The 17,486-nt window shown below is 40.6% G+C and overlaps 1 protein-coding gene across 11 annotated transcripts in view; it reads right to left on the reverse strand.

The window, feature by feature from the left end:
• Positions 1–17,486, reverse strand: part of GRIP1 (glutamate receptor interacting protein 1) — a 718,500-nt gene that overhangs the window by 77,110 nt on the left and 623,904 nt on the right. For 6 of the 11 annotated variants that reach the window (XM_066369047.1, XM_066369049.1, XM_066369051.1 and 3 more), the window contains 4 exons: positions 16,108–16,263; positions 15,307–15,462; positions 4,509–4,695; positions 3,767–3,912 (listed from right to left, as the gene is read on the reverse strand). In XM_066369047.1, the coding sequence (XP_066225144.1) occupies positions 3,767–3,912; positions 4,509–4,695; positions 15,307–15,462; positions 16,108–16,263 (645 nt within the window). The remainder of the gene's footprint in view (positions 1–3,766; positions 3,913–4,508; positions 4,696–15,306; positions 15,463–16,107; positions 16,264–17,486) is intronic. The other 5 variants (XM_066369055.1, XM_066369053.1, XM_066369054.1 and 2 more) reach the window with 3 other exon arrangements.

Below are 17,486 nucleotides of genomic sequence, written 5' to 3' on the forward strand. Positions count from 1 at the left end.
AGAGCCCTCATCAACTTTCCCTCAGTATACACATTTTCCTTCATGAAGACTCCCAGTTATTTAGGTACTCCCTTTCTTTCCAGTCTATCAGGCTGATGTTTATTAATTTCCACCCCTCTTCAACCTAGACCTTTGCAAACAAGGGCAGGATGTGTTGTGGTTAGAGTGTGGTCTTTGGAGCCAGACTGCCTGCATTAAAATCCCAGCACTCCCATTAACTACATGGGCCTCCGTTTTCTAGGGAGGTAAGAATAGTAAATCTTCTCCATTGTTGTTACAGGGCTAACTGAGTGACATGCCATAGAATGAGCATTTGATAAATATTATCATGATCATTCTGATGCTAGTAGCATAATTATCCATCTGCTCTTCCTGCAACAATTTGAACTTCTGTGACTTATGTTCTCCTTCTGTTGAACCTTCTCCAGAAATCTCAGTCTCTGGCTCAGTCAAATCATCTATCATCTCTGCTTTTATTCCTCAGCAGCTGAGGTCTCCAGACAAAACAAAACAAAACAAAACACCCAAAACAAACTAACAAACCCCTAAACCAACTTGACCATGCAAGTTAGTTACTGGACTCTGCTTGGCCCACCACCCAGCTTGAAAAATCCTTTTACAGGATTCTGGTTGGTTTCCTCACTAATTTCTCCACTAGCTTTTCTAAACCTTCATCCTTCTTTTTAACTCCCCAAGATGCTGACCATTTCACCATTGCTTGGCAGTTCTTACAAGGACTTCCTAATCACGGTTAAAAATGTGTTTATCTTCTCACATTCTTCTCTTCAAACTCACAAGAAATGGTCTCTACTTTCTGTCTTAGGCTAGTTATCACATATGTTCTAGACAACTTTCCCTCTTATCCCTCTGTGGACCCCATTTCACCAATTATCTCTTTTTTTCCATTCATTCCAGGTCCCAAACATGCTCAGTGTCTCCAATCTTAACAAAACAAAACAAACTGACACCCCTCTGAACTCTGGATCTTCCTCTATATTTTGTCCCATTTTTTTTCAGATACAGCTAAATTTTTTGACATTGCCAAATGTCCCCTGTGGCAAACCTGGTCTTGGTTGAGAACCACTGATGAAAAGATAAGGCAATATAAAATAGAGCACTGTGCATATAACCAAATGCTGCAGTGTTCTAAGAAGCAAAGCCATAGTGACCTCCCGTCCCTTCCATCCATTCACTGCATTTTTCCTGCCAACCCCTTTCCGGATAGCAAGCACAGCCTGTCTGTCCATCCTCCCCTCCCTCATTCGTCAGCTTATTGCAATCTGACTTCCGTCTCCCAGTTTTCCGAAATTATTCTGCAATATCTTTCTTCCTAAATTCAAAACCCAGTGGATATTTCCTGCCTTCTATTACTTGAATTCTCCACAGCACCTTTACGATATTGACCATGACTTTTGCCTTGAAACTCTTGCTTTGGTTGCTAAAATGCCACCTTTTTTGGAGGGGGGGTTCTCCTCCCACATCTCATCAGGGATCTTTATCACACTTGAGAGCATCTTTTCTCTTTAAATCTTAGTACTCCTTAGGCAGAGTCCCCTCCGTTGCGCACTCTTGCCCTAGCAGTACCTTTAGTACAAAGACTATAAATCACTGACCTGGTGGTCCCTCCTCAGACTTGCTCGGTAGCCCTGGCCTGATCCCAGGCCCCGGCAGGTGCTGCCGGTGGCCTCCTGGGGGCTGCCCTTTGCATCTCAGTGCCAACACACAGTCAGTCAATCTACTCTTATCTCTCAGCAGTTCTTGCTCCTGTCCACTCGGCTGTGAGGCCCTTGAAGACATTGATCCTATTTTCTCTTTCAGTGATCTGAATGTGGGACAGCCCTAGCACTTAGTAACTGTGCTTGGTAAGTGTCTTTTGAATTAAGGAATGAATGCTCTTGTCTATCTTTCCTAGTGTTGGCAGCAGATTTACCTGCTCGTGTCTAAAATAGAAGGTTTTGTTATCCCCAAATTTCTATTCTTTGAGTCTTCCTGTCAGGCAAAAACATCAGTATTTACTCAGCTGCTGACCCTTATACCTCAGAGCTGGGATTTACCCTCTCATCTTCCACATATAATCCATAAGCTGGTTTTGTTAGCCATGTCCTAAGTGCCCCTAGTTGTCACCATCTCCAGCACTGACAACTACCGCCTTGTGCAAGCCACCATTACCTGTCAACTGCCACCACCTCCTCATTGGCTTTTCTGCTTTTGCTATTGTCCTTTCTCATCTCAGAAGGACATCTCTAACACACTCTTCTGGTCACCTCGCTCCCCTCTGTAAAATGCTCCTTGACATCTCTGCACTTGGAACACACACTAAATTGTTCACCAAGGCCCTTCATTGCTGAGCCCTTTCCAAACTCACCCACCCCATCTCTAAATCCAAACCTGATCCTCAGCCCCAACGCCCTTCTATGCTGTAACAAGAGCCCTTCGCTATTTTTCAAACCCGCCAACCTTCTTATTCTGGTTCCCGTCTCTTCCAGTGGCTGACCCCTCTGCCCAGGAGGCTCTCCTCCTGATTCTCACGTGGCTGGCTCCTTCTCAGCCTTCTCCTCTCGCTCAGGTGCCACTTTCTTAAAGAGTCCTGAGAACAGAGCTCCCCACAGTTATTCTCTCGCCTCTATGCTGCTTTCTTTTCCTTTCAGCACTTAATATTGTCTTAATTTATATTTGTTAATTTAAAAATTAACTTTCTGTACAGCTATTATGTAAGCTTCCTTAAGACAATTTTTTTTTCCCTTTCCTGTCTACTGTGGCACCTCCATTGTGTGGGAGAGAATACTCAGTAAATTATTTGTAGGGATAATGCAATCTCTGTGTCCAAAGGCACATCTGTACTGACTGCAAAGGTTATTGGCTCTGTGAGGTACTAGTTCACTGTGTGAAGACTATTTCCTTAGATGGAACTGGCACCAACCTCTAAAACCCAGACACATGTTAGCCACTGACAAGGACTCCCATCACAACCAAACTTAAGTCAGGCTCTTCTGGACCCTCAGCTTGACTAGAACTTGTCCTTGGCCTAGTCCTTAGCCTGACGAGCCATTTTAGCAGGTCTCCTGCTAACTCAATTTGAGAATCCCTCCATCCTTGAATATATATAATCAAATTCCTCATCCCTCTACTGTATATATCAAATCAAGTTCATTTTAGTAATTTTCTGTCCAGTGACCCCTTCCTCCTCACCTTGCCTGCTGGCTATATATTCCTGGCTGTCTTTGCTGTTTTTGGAGTTTTCAATTTCTCTTCCTTATTTTAAGTCTTGCTCTCTCTTGCAATAGTCTTGATTAAATCTCTCTTGTCATTTTTAATAAGTGTCTGGTACAATCCTTCTCTAATACTAGAGACCAAGTAGTTACCTACTGGGCTTGTATAAATCTATTTAATGAATTTTCCTGTTTCCCTCCAAACTTTCTTAAGTTCTTTGCAGTGGGAAGGATCAAAGAGAGGCTTTCCTTGTGTGTGTGCCTAAAAAATATGGTTTCTCTAGCATATAGGAGAAAGTCGGGAAGAATAAAAGCTACGTGACTTTTTTTTGTTACCTTTATAGAGGCTGTTACTTATTTATTCTTTCACATTTATTTTCAACTGTTCTGTGGTGACGTTTTAATGAATAATGCAACAATGCTCACTTCAGAATGACACTCCAAATTTCTTAAACAGAAACATGTCAATATATAAAACATAGTTCCCCTTCTGCCACATAATCCATACAATTCACATGCGGTCTATCCTGGCTCTGCAGCTCACGATATGGTCATACCTGCAACATCGAATTCGATCTCCAGTGTGACTTTGCTCGTGATTGAAGAGTCTCGGAGGAGCTGATTGGCTTCCTCGAAGGTGCTATCTTCAGTTGGAACTCCATTAATGGCCATCACTCTGTCTCCAATCTGCAGCACCCCACATCTGAATTTAGAACCACACGTGAGAGGTTATCGATAGGGTAAGTCATTATCAGTTAAAGTTGCCCAAAGCTGCTTTGTTGGATCCTTGCAAAATGGTATAACCATTTGGTAATGTTCATTCAATGCTGTGGGAACCACATTAGGTCAATGGCAATATCTCGCACCCTTGCATCTCATGGCTACAAATGTGAGCAAGGGAATCTTGCAATCTTCCAGGGAAGCCATTAATAATTCAGCACCACAGTATTGTTCTGATTTGATCTGAACCAATATATAGTAATGATGAATGTATAGTCCCCTGTGGCAAAGAAATTATTAAAGTTTGAACTTGGAGATTTTTAAACAGAATTTTTTCCTCTTTAATTACTATAGCATTAGCCCCTGATGGACAAAACTCTAGTAGATAAAGGCACCCGTGCTTGTTACTCTTCTCCAACCTGATCAAGAGCATAAAATTTTATTGTCAGAACAGAGAGTTCATTACATTGTACGTTTCCTGCTTTGAGCACCATGCCATAATTTATTAGCTGTCCTCCAAAGACAGCCGGCACGAGCAGGGCAGAGCAGACAAAGAGCCTGTGAAAGAAAGCATCTCACCTCTCGGCCGGGCTGTCAGCTTCAATATAGGAAATCAGAGGTGGAGAAGAGAGAGTCTCCGTGGCAAACACACTGCCCTGCAGTTGGATCCCAAACCCGGTGACAGGGTCCGCTGTCAGCACCACCTCAGTGGTTTCTGTGTGAACCACTTGCCCAGCCAAGCCAACTGTGCTGGAGGCTAAAGACACTAGAGCAGCAAACAAGCAAAAGAATGACGTTAGGTTGAAGCAAGCCCCAGGAGTATGGCATTTCTGAAACAGATCATGTCTCTGAAAAACAGCTCACTGGCCGTGGTGGGAGGGTACAGTTTGGCCTTCTCATAAAAAGTTTAGTCAGATATGAACGAGATGCCTGAATCTCCCAGCACTGGTCATACCTCAGTCACAATACTAGCACAGCCTCTCTCAGGGGGGGCTGTAGGGAGAGGATGGCCTCAGCATCAGGGTCAGGGGGCCTCGGTTCTGGTCTTGGTTCGACCACTGAGCAACCAGCCGGGTGACCTTGGGATGAGGCATTAATCTTCTTCTGAACTAGAAAAAGAGGGCTTGGGCTAACTGATCTAATGTTTTTTCCACTTTAGCCATTTGCGTCTAAACTTTAAATTTTTTACAAACAATCTGACCTCCACCTTTGAAGAAATGGTCAAAGGCTGGCCCCCAGAACGATGAAGAAGTGCTGGCCGTTGACGTTAATCCACCACTGACTTGGCATGATGGAGTTGTTTTAACACTATATTCCTCCTACTCTCAAATTTGGCCTCTTCAGACTTTGTTTCTTCCCCTGGGTCTTCAACCTACTTTGTCCTCTTATTTCACTTGTCCCTCTGATACTCCTCGACGCTCCCAGGCACACATCTCCATCTTATTCCTATCCCCAACCCATGTCATGAATGGCTGTCGCTGCCCCCCCCCCCGGGGGGTGCCACCCACTGGGACCCGCACCTACTCTGTTCCCTGGGAGCAGGAGCTCTGTCCGCAGGGTCCTCTGCTGGACTTTCACTTTCTCCGAAAAGGGTTCTCTGGCCCCTTTCATTGAAACCTGATGACACCATCTGTATACCTCAAAACCCTCTGCAACCAAAAGCCATCTGTTTACTTTCCCTGCATGGGGCAATGAGAGAAAAGGGTTTCTAGTACTCCTTGCTTTCTATGTGCAAGGACTTTTCTTTATAACCTCAAACCACTCCTGTTTACAGCTCCATAACCTGTACCCCTTCAATACCTGTTTCCTCAATGACTTCAGGACTTGGCTCTTCACCTACTTCCTCTAAGCCATGGCTTTTCCTTGTCCTAAACATCTTTGACACCATGGTAACAATCTTCTAACTTGCTGCACTTGTGGTTCTCCAGCTCTTCCAATGCTGCAGTTTCACTCTACTTCAGCTGTCTGCTGGCAGACCATCGGCTGGACCCCATCTTTCTTCCAAATGGGTAGCACGCCAAGATCTCAATATCTGAATCTTCCTTGTCCATCATCTATCCAAATTAGCAATCTCTCCCAGCCTCTGTGATCTCATTTCCTGCTATTTATGACTTCCAGTCCCGTTTTCTCTCATTTGTCCCTAGCATGGGGGGTTTCAAACAATATTTTTGGTAGCAGATCCACCTGCCTCTTTCAAATGAAAGCATGTAAGGAATGCCTTGATATTCCAGATAAAAACATGGCTCCTGCAGCTGAGGTAGGAACGCAAAACCCCACAGTTTCCTCCTCCCTCCTGGGGACTTCCGGTGAATGCAGTGTGAAAGCCGTCATCTATCCATTGCCTTTAACCAGCATCATTTCCTTCCACCCCCTACCTGGACCCCTAGTGGCCGCTTCAATGACACATCAGCTAATGTCAGAGATTCAGAAACCCCATGTGATTTTTTTATACTCTAATACTCTGGTGGTGCCCAGGTAACCCGACTGCTGTTACCAAGTTGCTTAGCGGTGTTAGAGAAAGTCATGAAGAATTCTCATCATTCTCTATAGGGCCCTGGAATCTTCTGCTGTATAATATTTTGGCATCTTATTAGATTCCTTACAGAATCTGTCTCAAACTTTTCTACCCTCATCAGAGTCAGATTGGACTCTTTACTTCATTTCCTACAAAACTAAAAAGATGCAACCATTTGACAAGAGTTCCTTAAACAACATTGTTTCAACTCTGATTACTCAGTATCAGTATTTTCAACATTTTTCATGTCATGGCACACATAAATTACTAAAATTCTGTAGCACACCCAAAAAATATATTGTATTTGCTGCTGATCTGACAGAAAAAATAGGTATAGTTTTGATTCATTCTCATGAGACAGCTCTTGTATTGACTGTTGTCATTTTTTAATTTGACAATCTGAGGGAAAAGAGGTCAGTGCCCCTGACTTATCGCATATTTTAAAAATTTCTTTAGCACATCGGTTGAAAATCACCACTTTGTTCTCTCTCCCTTTTTTCCCTGCTTCTTTCCATTTCTAGGCTAACTCTTAAGTATTTCTGATACTATCCTTTTCCACCCCTCCTGTGATGTTGTGACATAAAATCTTTCTTGCCATTTCCCCAACTTTCCTACTCATTCCCTTAGTTTCTGACCTCTCTCTGTGATTTATACTGATTCTAAATTTGGCTTCTCTCGTCACCCTTTATTGAAACCACTCTCACTGATGATGTCCTGAGTGTTAAAATCAGTAGCTTCATCTGCTCGGACCATGTTGCTGCAACCAGCTTTGGATGCCATCACTTTCTTTCTGAAATTTCTCTCTTGGCTTTGATGAAGCTTGGTTCTTAATTTCTTATTTATTTCTTTTTTTTAGCCCCGCCAGTTCCTTTGCTTTCTCTGAACTCCAATCAGCACTGTCCATGCTTTTGTCCTATTTGCTCTCATTCTTTTCCTCATTCACTTCTAGTAAAATACAACTGCTGCACATGTCTTCTCAAATCTACCTCTCCAGTGACGAATTCTCTGACTTGATGGAAGTCAACCACAATGATGTTTCACTGATTCCTCAAACACAATATTTTCAAATTTGAGTTAATCACTTCTTTTTCATTGCCACTATTTTTGTAAAAAAATTATTTTATTGATTTTAGAGAGAGGAAGGGAGGAAGAGAGAGAGAGAAAAAAAAAGAGTATTGATCTGTTTCTATACATGCCTGCTGGGGATGGAACCGGTAACCTTTGCATATCGGGACGATGTTCTAACTGACTGAGCTATCTGGCCAGGGTTTGCCACTACTATTTCTATGGGACACAAAGCTTATGGTTCTTTAGGCTAACAATTTCAAAGTAGCCTTTGACCCACAACTCCCCATTGCTCAAATTCAATCAATTTTGTTTAAATCCCCTTTTCCATTCTTACTGTCAATGCTTTAATTCAAGCTTTTGTTACTTTTACTTCAATTACTCTAATACAGTGGTCCCTAACCCCCAGGCCGTGGCCCGGTACCGGTCCGTGGGCCATTTGGTACCGGTCCGCAGAGAAAGAATAAATAACTTACATTATTTCCGTTTTATTTATATTTTAAGTCTGAATGATGTTTTATTTTTAAAAAATGACCTCTGTTACCATCTAAGACTCACTCTTGACGCTTGTCTCGGTCACGTGATACATTTATCCATCCCACCCTAAAGGCCAGTCCGAGAAAATATTTTCTGACATTAAATCAGTCCGTGGCCCAAAAAAAGTTGGGGACCACTACTCTAATATACATGTTTCTGGGTTCTTTCATGCCAATGCTTTCTAGGTATTATTGCCATTAACTCTTTATCATGAGGCCCAAATTTATCTATTCCTCTGGAGTAGAGCCCAATCATTGCTAGTATAAATTACTATTTAGACTTTGAACCAGTGTCCCTGCCTTTGTCTTATGCAAACAGCCAACAACTTGCTGCCAGAGTGGCTTTTCTAATAGGCAAAGGCCATCCACCAGTTTAGAATCTTTCAGTGGATCCCTATTTCCTATAGAACAATCTTCAAATTCTAGCAGAGCACACAGAATGTTTCATGGTTCCTTTTCTCCCGCCCGCCTAGTCTCAAGTTCTTCTATGCTCCTTTCATGTGCCATTGGTCTCCAGCCCTGTGTCCATACCTGTGTCACCACATACACCGTGCCCTCTGCCCCTTGAGCCCTTACCCTGGGGTTTCAATGTCCCTGTCCCTACATTATCCAGGCAGAATTAGGTATTCACTTTCTTACGTTTCCAGATTTCTAATACATGGTCCTATTTTAGCATTTATCAGGTTTTTATTTGCCTGCCGGTATCTCCACTCGACCCTCCGTTCTTTAAAGATTGGGGTCATATCTTTTCATATCTGAAACCCCAGTGCCTGTGACATTCAGTGAATGCTAAATAAATGAATGAATCATTGTGTGATATTGTCTGCATTTTCCGTTTGGGAACCTACATTTCATGTAGATTCTGCTAAGTTAAGGAACTAGAAGTTGCTCTTTGAGACCCAAATTTTTCCATGCTGTAGATCATTCTTGCACTGCAGCTGACATGGCAGAGAATGGGAAGAAGGCTGGTCATTTGTCTAGAAGAAGTAAGGGAGACTGGACTGTTCTAATGAAGCACCAGCATTGTTCTGTCTCAGCAGGGTGAAGGTCACCGAGGTCAATGTGGCTGCAGTGGGGAGTGAAGGTAGCCTCCAACCCTCAGCTTTTTACAGGTGATGCTTTACAATGTCAAGGTCTGACATATAGACTATCACATATTTTCTTTTCTTCTTTGTAAAATTAAATTTATTGGGGTGACATTGGTTAAAATTTTATAGCTTTTAGGTATATAATTCTATAATACATCATCTGTACACTGTATTGTGTGTTCACCACCCCAAGTCAATTATCCCCTCTTTCTCCTCTTCTACCTTCCCCCACTCCTTTCTTACTGATAATCACCAAATTGCTCTCTGCATCTGTGAGTTGTTGAGGTTTTTTTCCTTAATCCCTTCATCTTTTTCACACCTCAACTGCCTTCCCCTTTGACAGCTGTCAGTCTGTGCTCTGTATCTATGAATCTGTTTCTATTTTGTCAGTTTATTTTGTTCATTAGACTACCGCATATTTGTTTGGGTGTCTTTGTTGATGTCAACTGTACTTTGATTGCTCTCCAGATAATATCTGTATCTATCTATCTATATCTATATCTATATCTATATCATCTATAACTATATCTATCTATATACATTATTGGTGACACAAAACCAATAGAAGATGCCATTTCCTGTCAGTAAACATCTGGGAAGTCACATTTCTTTTTTGTTAGTACTCACAGCAAGCAGGAAGATAATACTAGAACATCACCTAGTTGGCAGGTTACTTCTGCTTCTAGATGAAGCTTTCTTTGGACTTTAACAAAAATACTTTTTGTGACTCTTTCTATCGGTTCACAGTAATATATTCTTTTCCATTTGAGATCTCAATATGGTACAGATTTTTAGACTGCTTAATTGGAATTAAGAACTGTCTTTAAACTTTAAAGTCAGCTGATTACCATCTCCACTAAGAATAAAAAAAAAAGGTCAATTTATTAATAAGAGAGATTCGGGTAAACATAGTGAAGACCTTCTCAAAGGAGAGACTTGCTGTATTTTTTGAAATAGTGAGAGAAGGTAAAAAATTTCATTCTGTAGAAAGTTTTGAATAGGGAAATAAGTACTAATTCACTGTGGGTATCATTAAATTTATAAGCTCTATCTAGAGGCAAGTTGAGGTGATAGAAATCATTAGGAACTTTAATGTTGGATTAAAAATGTATTAAACATTGGTTTTATAATTATATAAAGTTGTAATTTATCTAATAAATATAAAATTATATTAAATTTAGGATTTTGCAATAAACTCTGAAAGTCTTTTGACACATTGGAATCTATTCTTTGAAACAGTAAAATTTCATTTGAAATTGTACGTGCTGATTTGTCACAAGTGTTAAAGTTGTGAAAATTACTACCAGATATGAAAAAGAAAATTATAGATTTAAAGATGATGAGCCAGAAGTAAAAACCACTGATATTAGTGGGAAAGAAAAAGATGAGCTTGATTATCCTGCTTCATTAATGTGCTCAACCAGCAGAAGAAAATAAAGGTGATTTATGAATTATAATCCTGTAGTCTAAAATTTTGTGTAATGAATTCTCTCTCCAGTAGTAAATGCTCCCGCAAGGTGCTGGCTCTGGCCTGAGGTGTGCCCATGTGAACTCACAGGTGAAGCGGAAACGACTACATTGCTGACAGGCTGTGTGTGACTACCACAGACTGGTATGTGCCGATGTTGTCGCTGGGATTCACATCTGTTCTGTCCTGTCCCTTTTACATTTGGAGGGATCTATTCACAACCCTTTGAGTTTTCAGAGAATGATATTGTATTTTGGTTAATTCTTGTCTTTCTTAATGTAACCGAGGGAGGGAAACCAAAGACAACTTTTTAACTCCAAAAGTTTAAAAATCAGCCAAATGTTTCTTTAATTTACATGGCTATGAGGTTGGCCGTCAGATATGGAAAGCATTTAAAAAGTATAGAGAGCAAAAGGACCTCAAAAAATACTGCGTTCATCACTATTTGGCCCTACAATATAAGACATTTCACTAAAGTGTTCCACGTTTAGGGTTGACCTGCTATGGACACAACACATTGTGGATCACGTGATGCAGTTCAGGAGCACAGTGAGGGTGGCTAGCAGCTCCCCCTTCCACACAGGGGCTGGTGGAGGCCAGATCCTAAGCTACCGACTTCCAGGGCTCTGTGCATGGCCATTTAGCTAAGCTTACCATTGGCTGCCTTTGTCTTCCATTCTTTTTTCAGGGGTTGGTGGAAGGGATGAAAGTTGTTAAGTTTTTTCATTCTCTTCCTTTCAGCCCTTTGCAACATTGCCCTCCCTAGTAGTAAGTGACGATGACAGAAGAGGCAAAGACCACTCTGGGCATGTGTTCTAACTTGTGCTCTCTGTTGCGACTCCGGAGGACCAGGACCAGGCAGAGGCTGTGCACTAGCTCCAGGTACAAAAGCGGGAAGCACAAAGCAGGGGCAGGCAGCCCGATCCACTCGCTCAGTCATGCCCCCAGCACAGGGAGACAGTGGTGGCTCTGGAAGGAGCTTTAGCCTCCCAGTAGAGAGAGGGGTAGCCCAGGTTGGAAAGGGTGTTCAGCAACATTCCAGAAGAGATGACGGAAGGTTCCGTCTGTGACACAGCTCTGCAACCCTCCCAGGGCTTTGTGACATTCCTAAAAGCCCAGTGTTGGGGTTACTTCTCATTGTTCCTGTGAAACTAACCCAGAACGTTCCTGTGTTCATCCTTGTCACATGTCATCACAGATTTCCTGTATTTTCCCCTTTGATCAGTGGTACAGAGTATTTTGACATCTATGTGGGAAGATTTTATACTCTTCTGGCCCTGTCTTTCCTTTGTACTAGAAACATATGTGAGAATTCTTTTTGTTTCCTTGGTTCTGACCTCAACTCCTCACCAATACAGCAAGAAGACCTTTTTTTAATTATTATTATTATTATCATATCTGTGACTTGGCCATGATTCACCATCCATACAAATGGCATGGTTGCTATGGAAACATCAGAATGAGAAAAGGGGCAGCAAATGGTGGCACAGAAAAAAAGACATAAAGTGGCAGAAGTAAATCCCAGTACAGTGAGACTGGCAATAAAGCTTTTGTTATCAGTTACTTGGGAAAGCCTTTACATCTAATGTGATCATTTCAAGCTTAAGAAAAAAAGAAAGAGAAAAAAAACCTAATCCTCATTTTCATATGTGTAAATTTGGAATATTATCTTTTCTTCTTTTTTTATGTTTTAGTTCTTTTTGAAGTTGGAATAAAAGGTCAGAGTTTCTTTGAACCTTATTGTTTGATTAAAATATAAAATACATTCTGGTAGGTATATATATATGGTCAGTGATGCTCTCTTGGCTAATGTCTACAGCAAACACAAACAGCTAGACATTTCTCCAGCCAGGTTTGTGTTTATATTTCTACTATGTTGGAGATAACGTGCTGATTCAAGACAGAATTTATGAGCCAGCTATGGATATCAGTGACAATGTGGCCTCAGCTTTGTTCCTACTACAAAACTCAAGATGTGTAAATATCAACCTGAGATAGCTAAACATATTATCATTCATTTGTAGTCACTAATGTCCTTAGTCAACATAGTAAGTCTCACCTAACACAAATAAATGTTTAGCTATTGAAGCAGAAGTACAAACATTAATAAATTCGGTTTAATTGCTCTTCCCTGCTGAGGGCTGTTAGCCTGGTTCTGTCAGTGAGGAGTGCTGTACATGAAGCTATTATATGTAAAAATATTCATATACAAATATATACCTCAAACCTTGAAGGCATCGTACGGAAGACTCAAGGCCTATGCATTATGCTAAAGTGTCAACACTGAAAAATGCATACATTTGAAAGGAATGTCAATAGAGTTTTACACATGACTATTCAGGTTCAGGCAGAATAATAGCTAATACTTAAAATATTCAAAATAGCTAACAATTAAATAGTGCTTACCACTTATCAGGTGTTGTTATATATATTGTTATATATATATACACATATATACATATATATACACATATACATATATATGTTATATATATACACACACATATATTATATGCAATGTATAATATATATAATTATAGTACAAATTTCATAGTCTAGAGTACATTTCTTGTCCTGTATGTCCCCTTCATAATCTCCACAATTTCTCAGTGAAATAACCACTATGATTACCCCCATTTTGTAGCTTTTCTTAGCTACAAGTCATAGAGAGTTTAAGAAACCTGCTCAAGGTCCTATAGCTAGAACCTATATAATAATGCTGGGATGAGAAGACAAGTTCCAAGGTTTATGTATCTAGTTTACTATATTGCTTTTAACTAGTTTCTTCTAAGAGTAAATATTTCACTCAAGTGTCAAGAAAAAAACATATGAGTTTCTATAGGCTCTTTGTTCTTATTTTGACTAAACTCAGTCTTCCTTTTATTTTATGTTCCTAATTTCAAATTTACTGTCATGTGCATAGAAGATGACAAATCTTCTTATATTTGAAAGATATACAAACCAAATCACGAGTACCCTGCTGTGGTGGCCCTATACTTTGCAATGGTTTCTTTGTAAGGAAATCTTCAGTTTCCTATAACATGGAGAGACTGTTTCCTGGGGTAGGTGATGGTTAGTCTCCTGCACTGATGGTGGCACTGGTGGGACTGGCAACAGATTCACCTGCGCTGATGAATCTCTGGCAAATAAGCTGAAGAGCCAACAGGTTCAACCATCCCTTTCAAGAATATTCTCCTCAGCCTGACCAGGCGGTGGCGCAGTGGATAGAGCGTCGGACTGGGATGCATAGGACCCAGGTTCGAGACCCTGAGGTCGCCAGCTTGAGCGCAGGCTCATCTGGTTTGAGCAAAGCTCACCAGCTTGGACCCAAGGTCGCTGGCTCAAGCAAGGGGTTACTCAGTCTGCTGAAGGCCCATGATCAAGGCACATATGAGAAAGCAATCAATGAACAACTAAGGTGTCGCAATGAAAAACTGATGATTGATGCTTCTCATCTCCCTCCATTCCTGTCTGTCCCTGTCTATCCCTCTCTCTGACAAAAAAAAAAAAAAAAAAAAAAAAAAAAAAAAAACCTTAAAAAAATAAAAAGAATATTCTTTCTTCACTAACAACTGTGATGTATCTGGACTTGGCAATTTTTTTAATTGAATTTATTGGGGTGACATTGGTTAACATTGGGTTTGGCTTTATTTGGGTAACTTGAGGGTAACCCTTATTTTTTCTCATTCTAAACCCAGGAAGAGGCCCACCTTCTTTGAGCTTCTTTGCAGGAATCGCAATCCTGGCCACCAAGAGGGGCATGTCTAGGTCAAAAAAACCACTCATACTCTATGGTTAGACTTGGTTGGGAGGATAGCTGTTCCCTTCCTTTTCTAAAACTTAATGTGATGGTGATAAGAGAGTATGATTTCCCCAACAGAAAAGAAAAATCAGGAATTTGTACTTTTTTCCTATTAATGCATTCATTTACCCCTTTGCTCTTTAAGTGTGCAACCAGTTACCCAAGGACCTTCCTAGTCTGGCTTCATCTCTGCTGTGCTTGGCTGTCCTAGAGGATCATATTTCCAAGAATCACATTTGAAATTCCTAGACTTTAAGAGGCTTGTTATAGAGATGAGCATCCTTCTAATCTGCTTAAGGTCATAGCGAACAACAGAAATATGTGTTAGAGCAGTGATTCTCAATCGGGTAGGTCCCTGGGGAAAGGACTGGGACTTTGGGGAATAAGATATAGTTTGAAAAGGCAACTTATCACTTTTTGGAGGGGGAAGGATCATAAAATATAGTTTAATGCAAAATTTATAATAACATTAAACAGATGCATGAGATTCTTATATTTACCAAAAAGGGGACATAGTTTTAAAACAATTGGTTTAGAGTGAAGACAAGACTAAGAACCAAGGTCATGGCCAAAGCTACCCAGAACATAAGGAAGGAGTTTTAAAGCAAAAAGCACACCTTTGATTATTTTATTAGATCAAAGGAGTAAGAAAAGGTTTCAAATAAAAAGTCATAGGCAAAAATAGTATGAACTAATGCAGTCCGAAGCTGTATTCCCTGTAATCATTATCATTGAAATAATTATAGCATTTTACTGATCTTCGGCACAGAGCTGCAGCTCTCTGGCATCCACCCCATAGCGCAGGCTTTGTAAACTCTTCCCACAAACTTCTGTGTATCCAAGGCTCTAGCCCGCATACATGTTTTCTCCAGGCCAAATGGCACTGGCTACCATTTCACTTACGTGAGCTTTTGAAGTCTTTCTTTTTCAGTCTCCTCCTCATCATGGTTCCACGTGGACTAGTGGAGTAGAGGCTTCGAGGTAAAGTCCCCATGTTCAGGGAACTCAGGCTGTATGCACTCATGGAGGTAGGAGAGAAGGATGAAGACACCAAAGCTGCTGTAAGAGAGTGAACACTTGGCACAGAGCATTCTCTGGTGGGGTGTGAGCCTATCACACTTGCCAACAAGAACAATCCAGAAAGACACACATGATGCACAGCAAGAGCGAGTAAGTACCCCAACCAGACAGGGCACAGGTCTCAGGGGCCATGGAGACAATGCTTTAGAATCTGAGCTACAAGAGCTCATAAACACCCAAGAAGCAGCAACCCACAGAAAAGCTCTATGAATTTTGTTTTAGACACACACGCACACACACACACACACACACAATCTCACATATTAAAACAAGTTTCTTCATAAACAACACAATGCATCAGACACATAATCTCATTTTCATAGATACTTTCTGACATGAATTTTGCAAGTGATATCACATACACAAAGAAGATCTGAAAACACCGTAAGCTATATAATATTCTGAATTATTTCCTGAACACATATAAAGCATTCTGAACATTTGCATCCTTTCCAAACAACAAATGCTTTCTGATGGAAAAGAAAAAGACTTAGGAGATGTCAGAAATGGTAAGTTGGTACTATAAAAAAAAAAGCATACAACACCCACGAAGCCAAACATGGAATGAATTAGATAAGGAAGGAGAATAATATAAGACCAGGAGGAGAAAGCCTGGAACATTACGAGGGCTGTTTGGAGGAGGCGCTTTCGGGAGTGTCAGGGCGGGCACTCTGGAATGGTCAGGGTGGTGCGTATTATAGTGATGGTAGGTGTGAAGGCTGCAGTGGTTGCTGGCCCAGGAATCCCAGGTAAGTTGCCTGTCGCTCCTCTGAATTTTCACTGCCCATATGAAGTGATGATGGGAAATAAGAAAAACAAACAAACAAACAAAGAACCAAAAAAGAGGAAAAGTAACTGAATTGCACAAATAAGAAGTGAAACAAAAATGAAAGCCTCTTGCAAAGAAAAAAAAAAAAAAGGAAAGGGAATCCACTGGCTACTGGCTTTGCCCCTTTCTCAGTGGTCAGCAAAACAGACAATTAAAATCAGGATGGAACTTTGCATCTCCCCAAGAATAATGCACGTCTTTCCTCAGCCCATTTCCCCCCTCTTTTAAAAATGCCTCTTGAATCAATTTCTAATTTCCCCCAGTGCTTCACAGAAGAAATTAAAAACATTTTTTTTAAACTTAAAAGTCAACCCCATAATGATTTATGACACACAATTAGTAATTGAAGATTTGCAAATCTTGGTTAGTTAGTAGCACTTGTTTTGAGAAAGAAAATATCACATGGGCTCATGATTCAAGTGGTTTACTGGCCACACATCCCAATTTACTGCTCTGACACTTTAATTACACTACAATCTATCAATTAGATTTGATTTTTCTCAACAATAAACTATTCTAATCATCTATCAATAGAAGAATCTTTTCTATATCCTAATGAGCAGAAGATGAAAGTCTCAATATATAATAACATTTTGTATTTCTGAAAGAAGGAATTCACATTTGAAAGTAATAATTCTTAAAATATTTCACATGTTCTCATTTCCTTAAGAAGCTATAAAACTTTAATCAAGTTTATTTTACTTTCTTGGCACCATATTTATCTTATTTAAAATGTGTATTATGTTTTCATTCTAATTTCAGCTTGTTTATTTATTTATTTATTTATTTATTTATTTATTTATTTACAGAGACAGAGAGAGAGTCAGTGAGGGATAGATTAGGACAGACAGACAGGAACGGAGAGAGATGAGAAGCATCAATCATCAGTTTTTTGTTGTGACACCTTAGTTGCTCATTGATTGCTTTCTCATATGTGACTTGACTGTGGGGCTACAGCAGACCGAGTAACCCCTTGCGCAAGCCAGCAACCTTGGGTCCAAGCTGGTGAGCTTTGCTCAAACCAGATGAGCCTGCGCTCAAGCTGGCAACCTCAGGGTTTCGAACCTGGGTCCCCCACATCCCAGTCCGACGCTCTATCCACTGTGCCATCGCCTGCTCAGGTCTAATTTCAGCATTGTTTAAATTTGATTTCCTACCTAGTGTTCTAAAGTAT

The sequence above is a fragment of the Saccopteryx leptura genome, chromosome 2 (genome assembly GCF_036850995.1).
Source record: "Saccopteryx leptura isolate mSacLep1 chromosome 2, mSacLep1_pri_phased_curated, whole genome shotgun sequence".
Classification (NCBI taxonomy): Eukaryota; Metazoa; Chordata; class Mammalia; order Chiroptera; family Emballonuridae; genus Saccopteryx; species Saccopteryx leptura.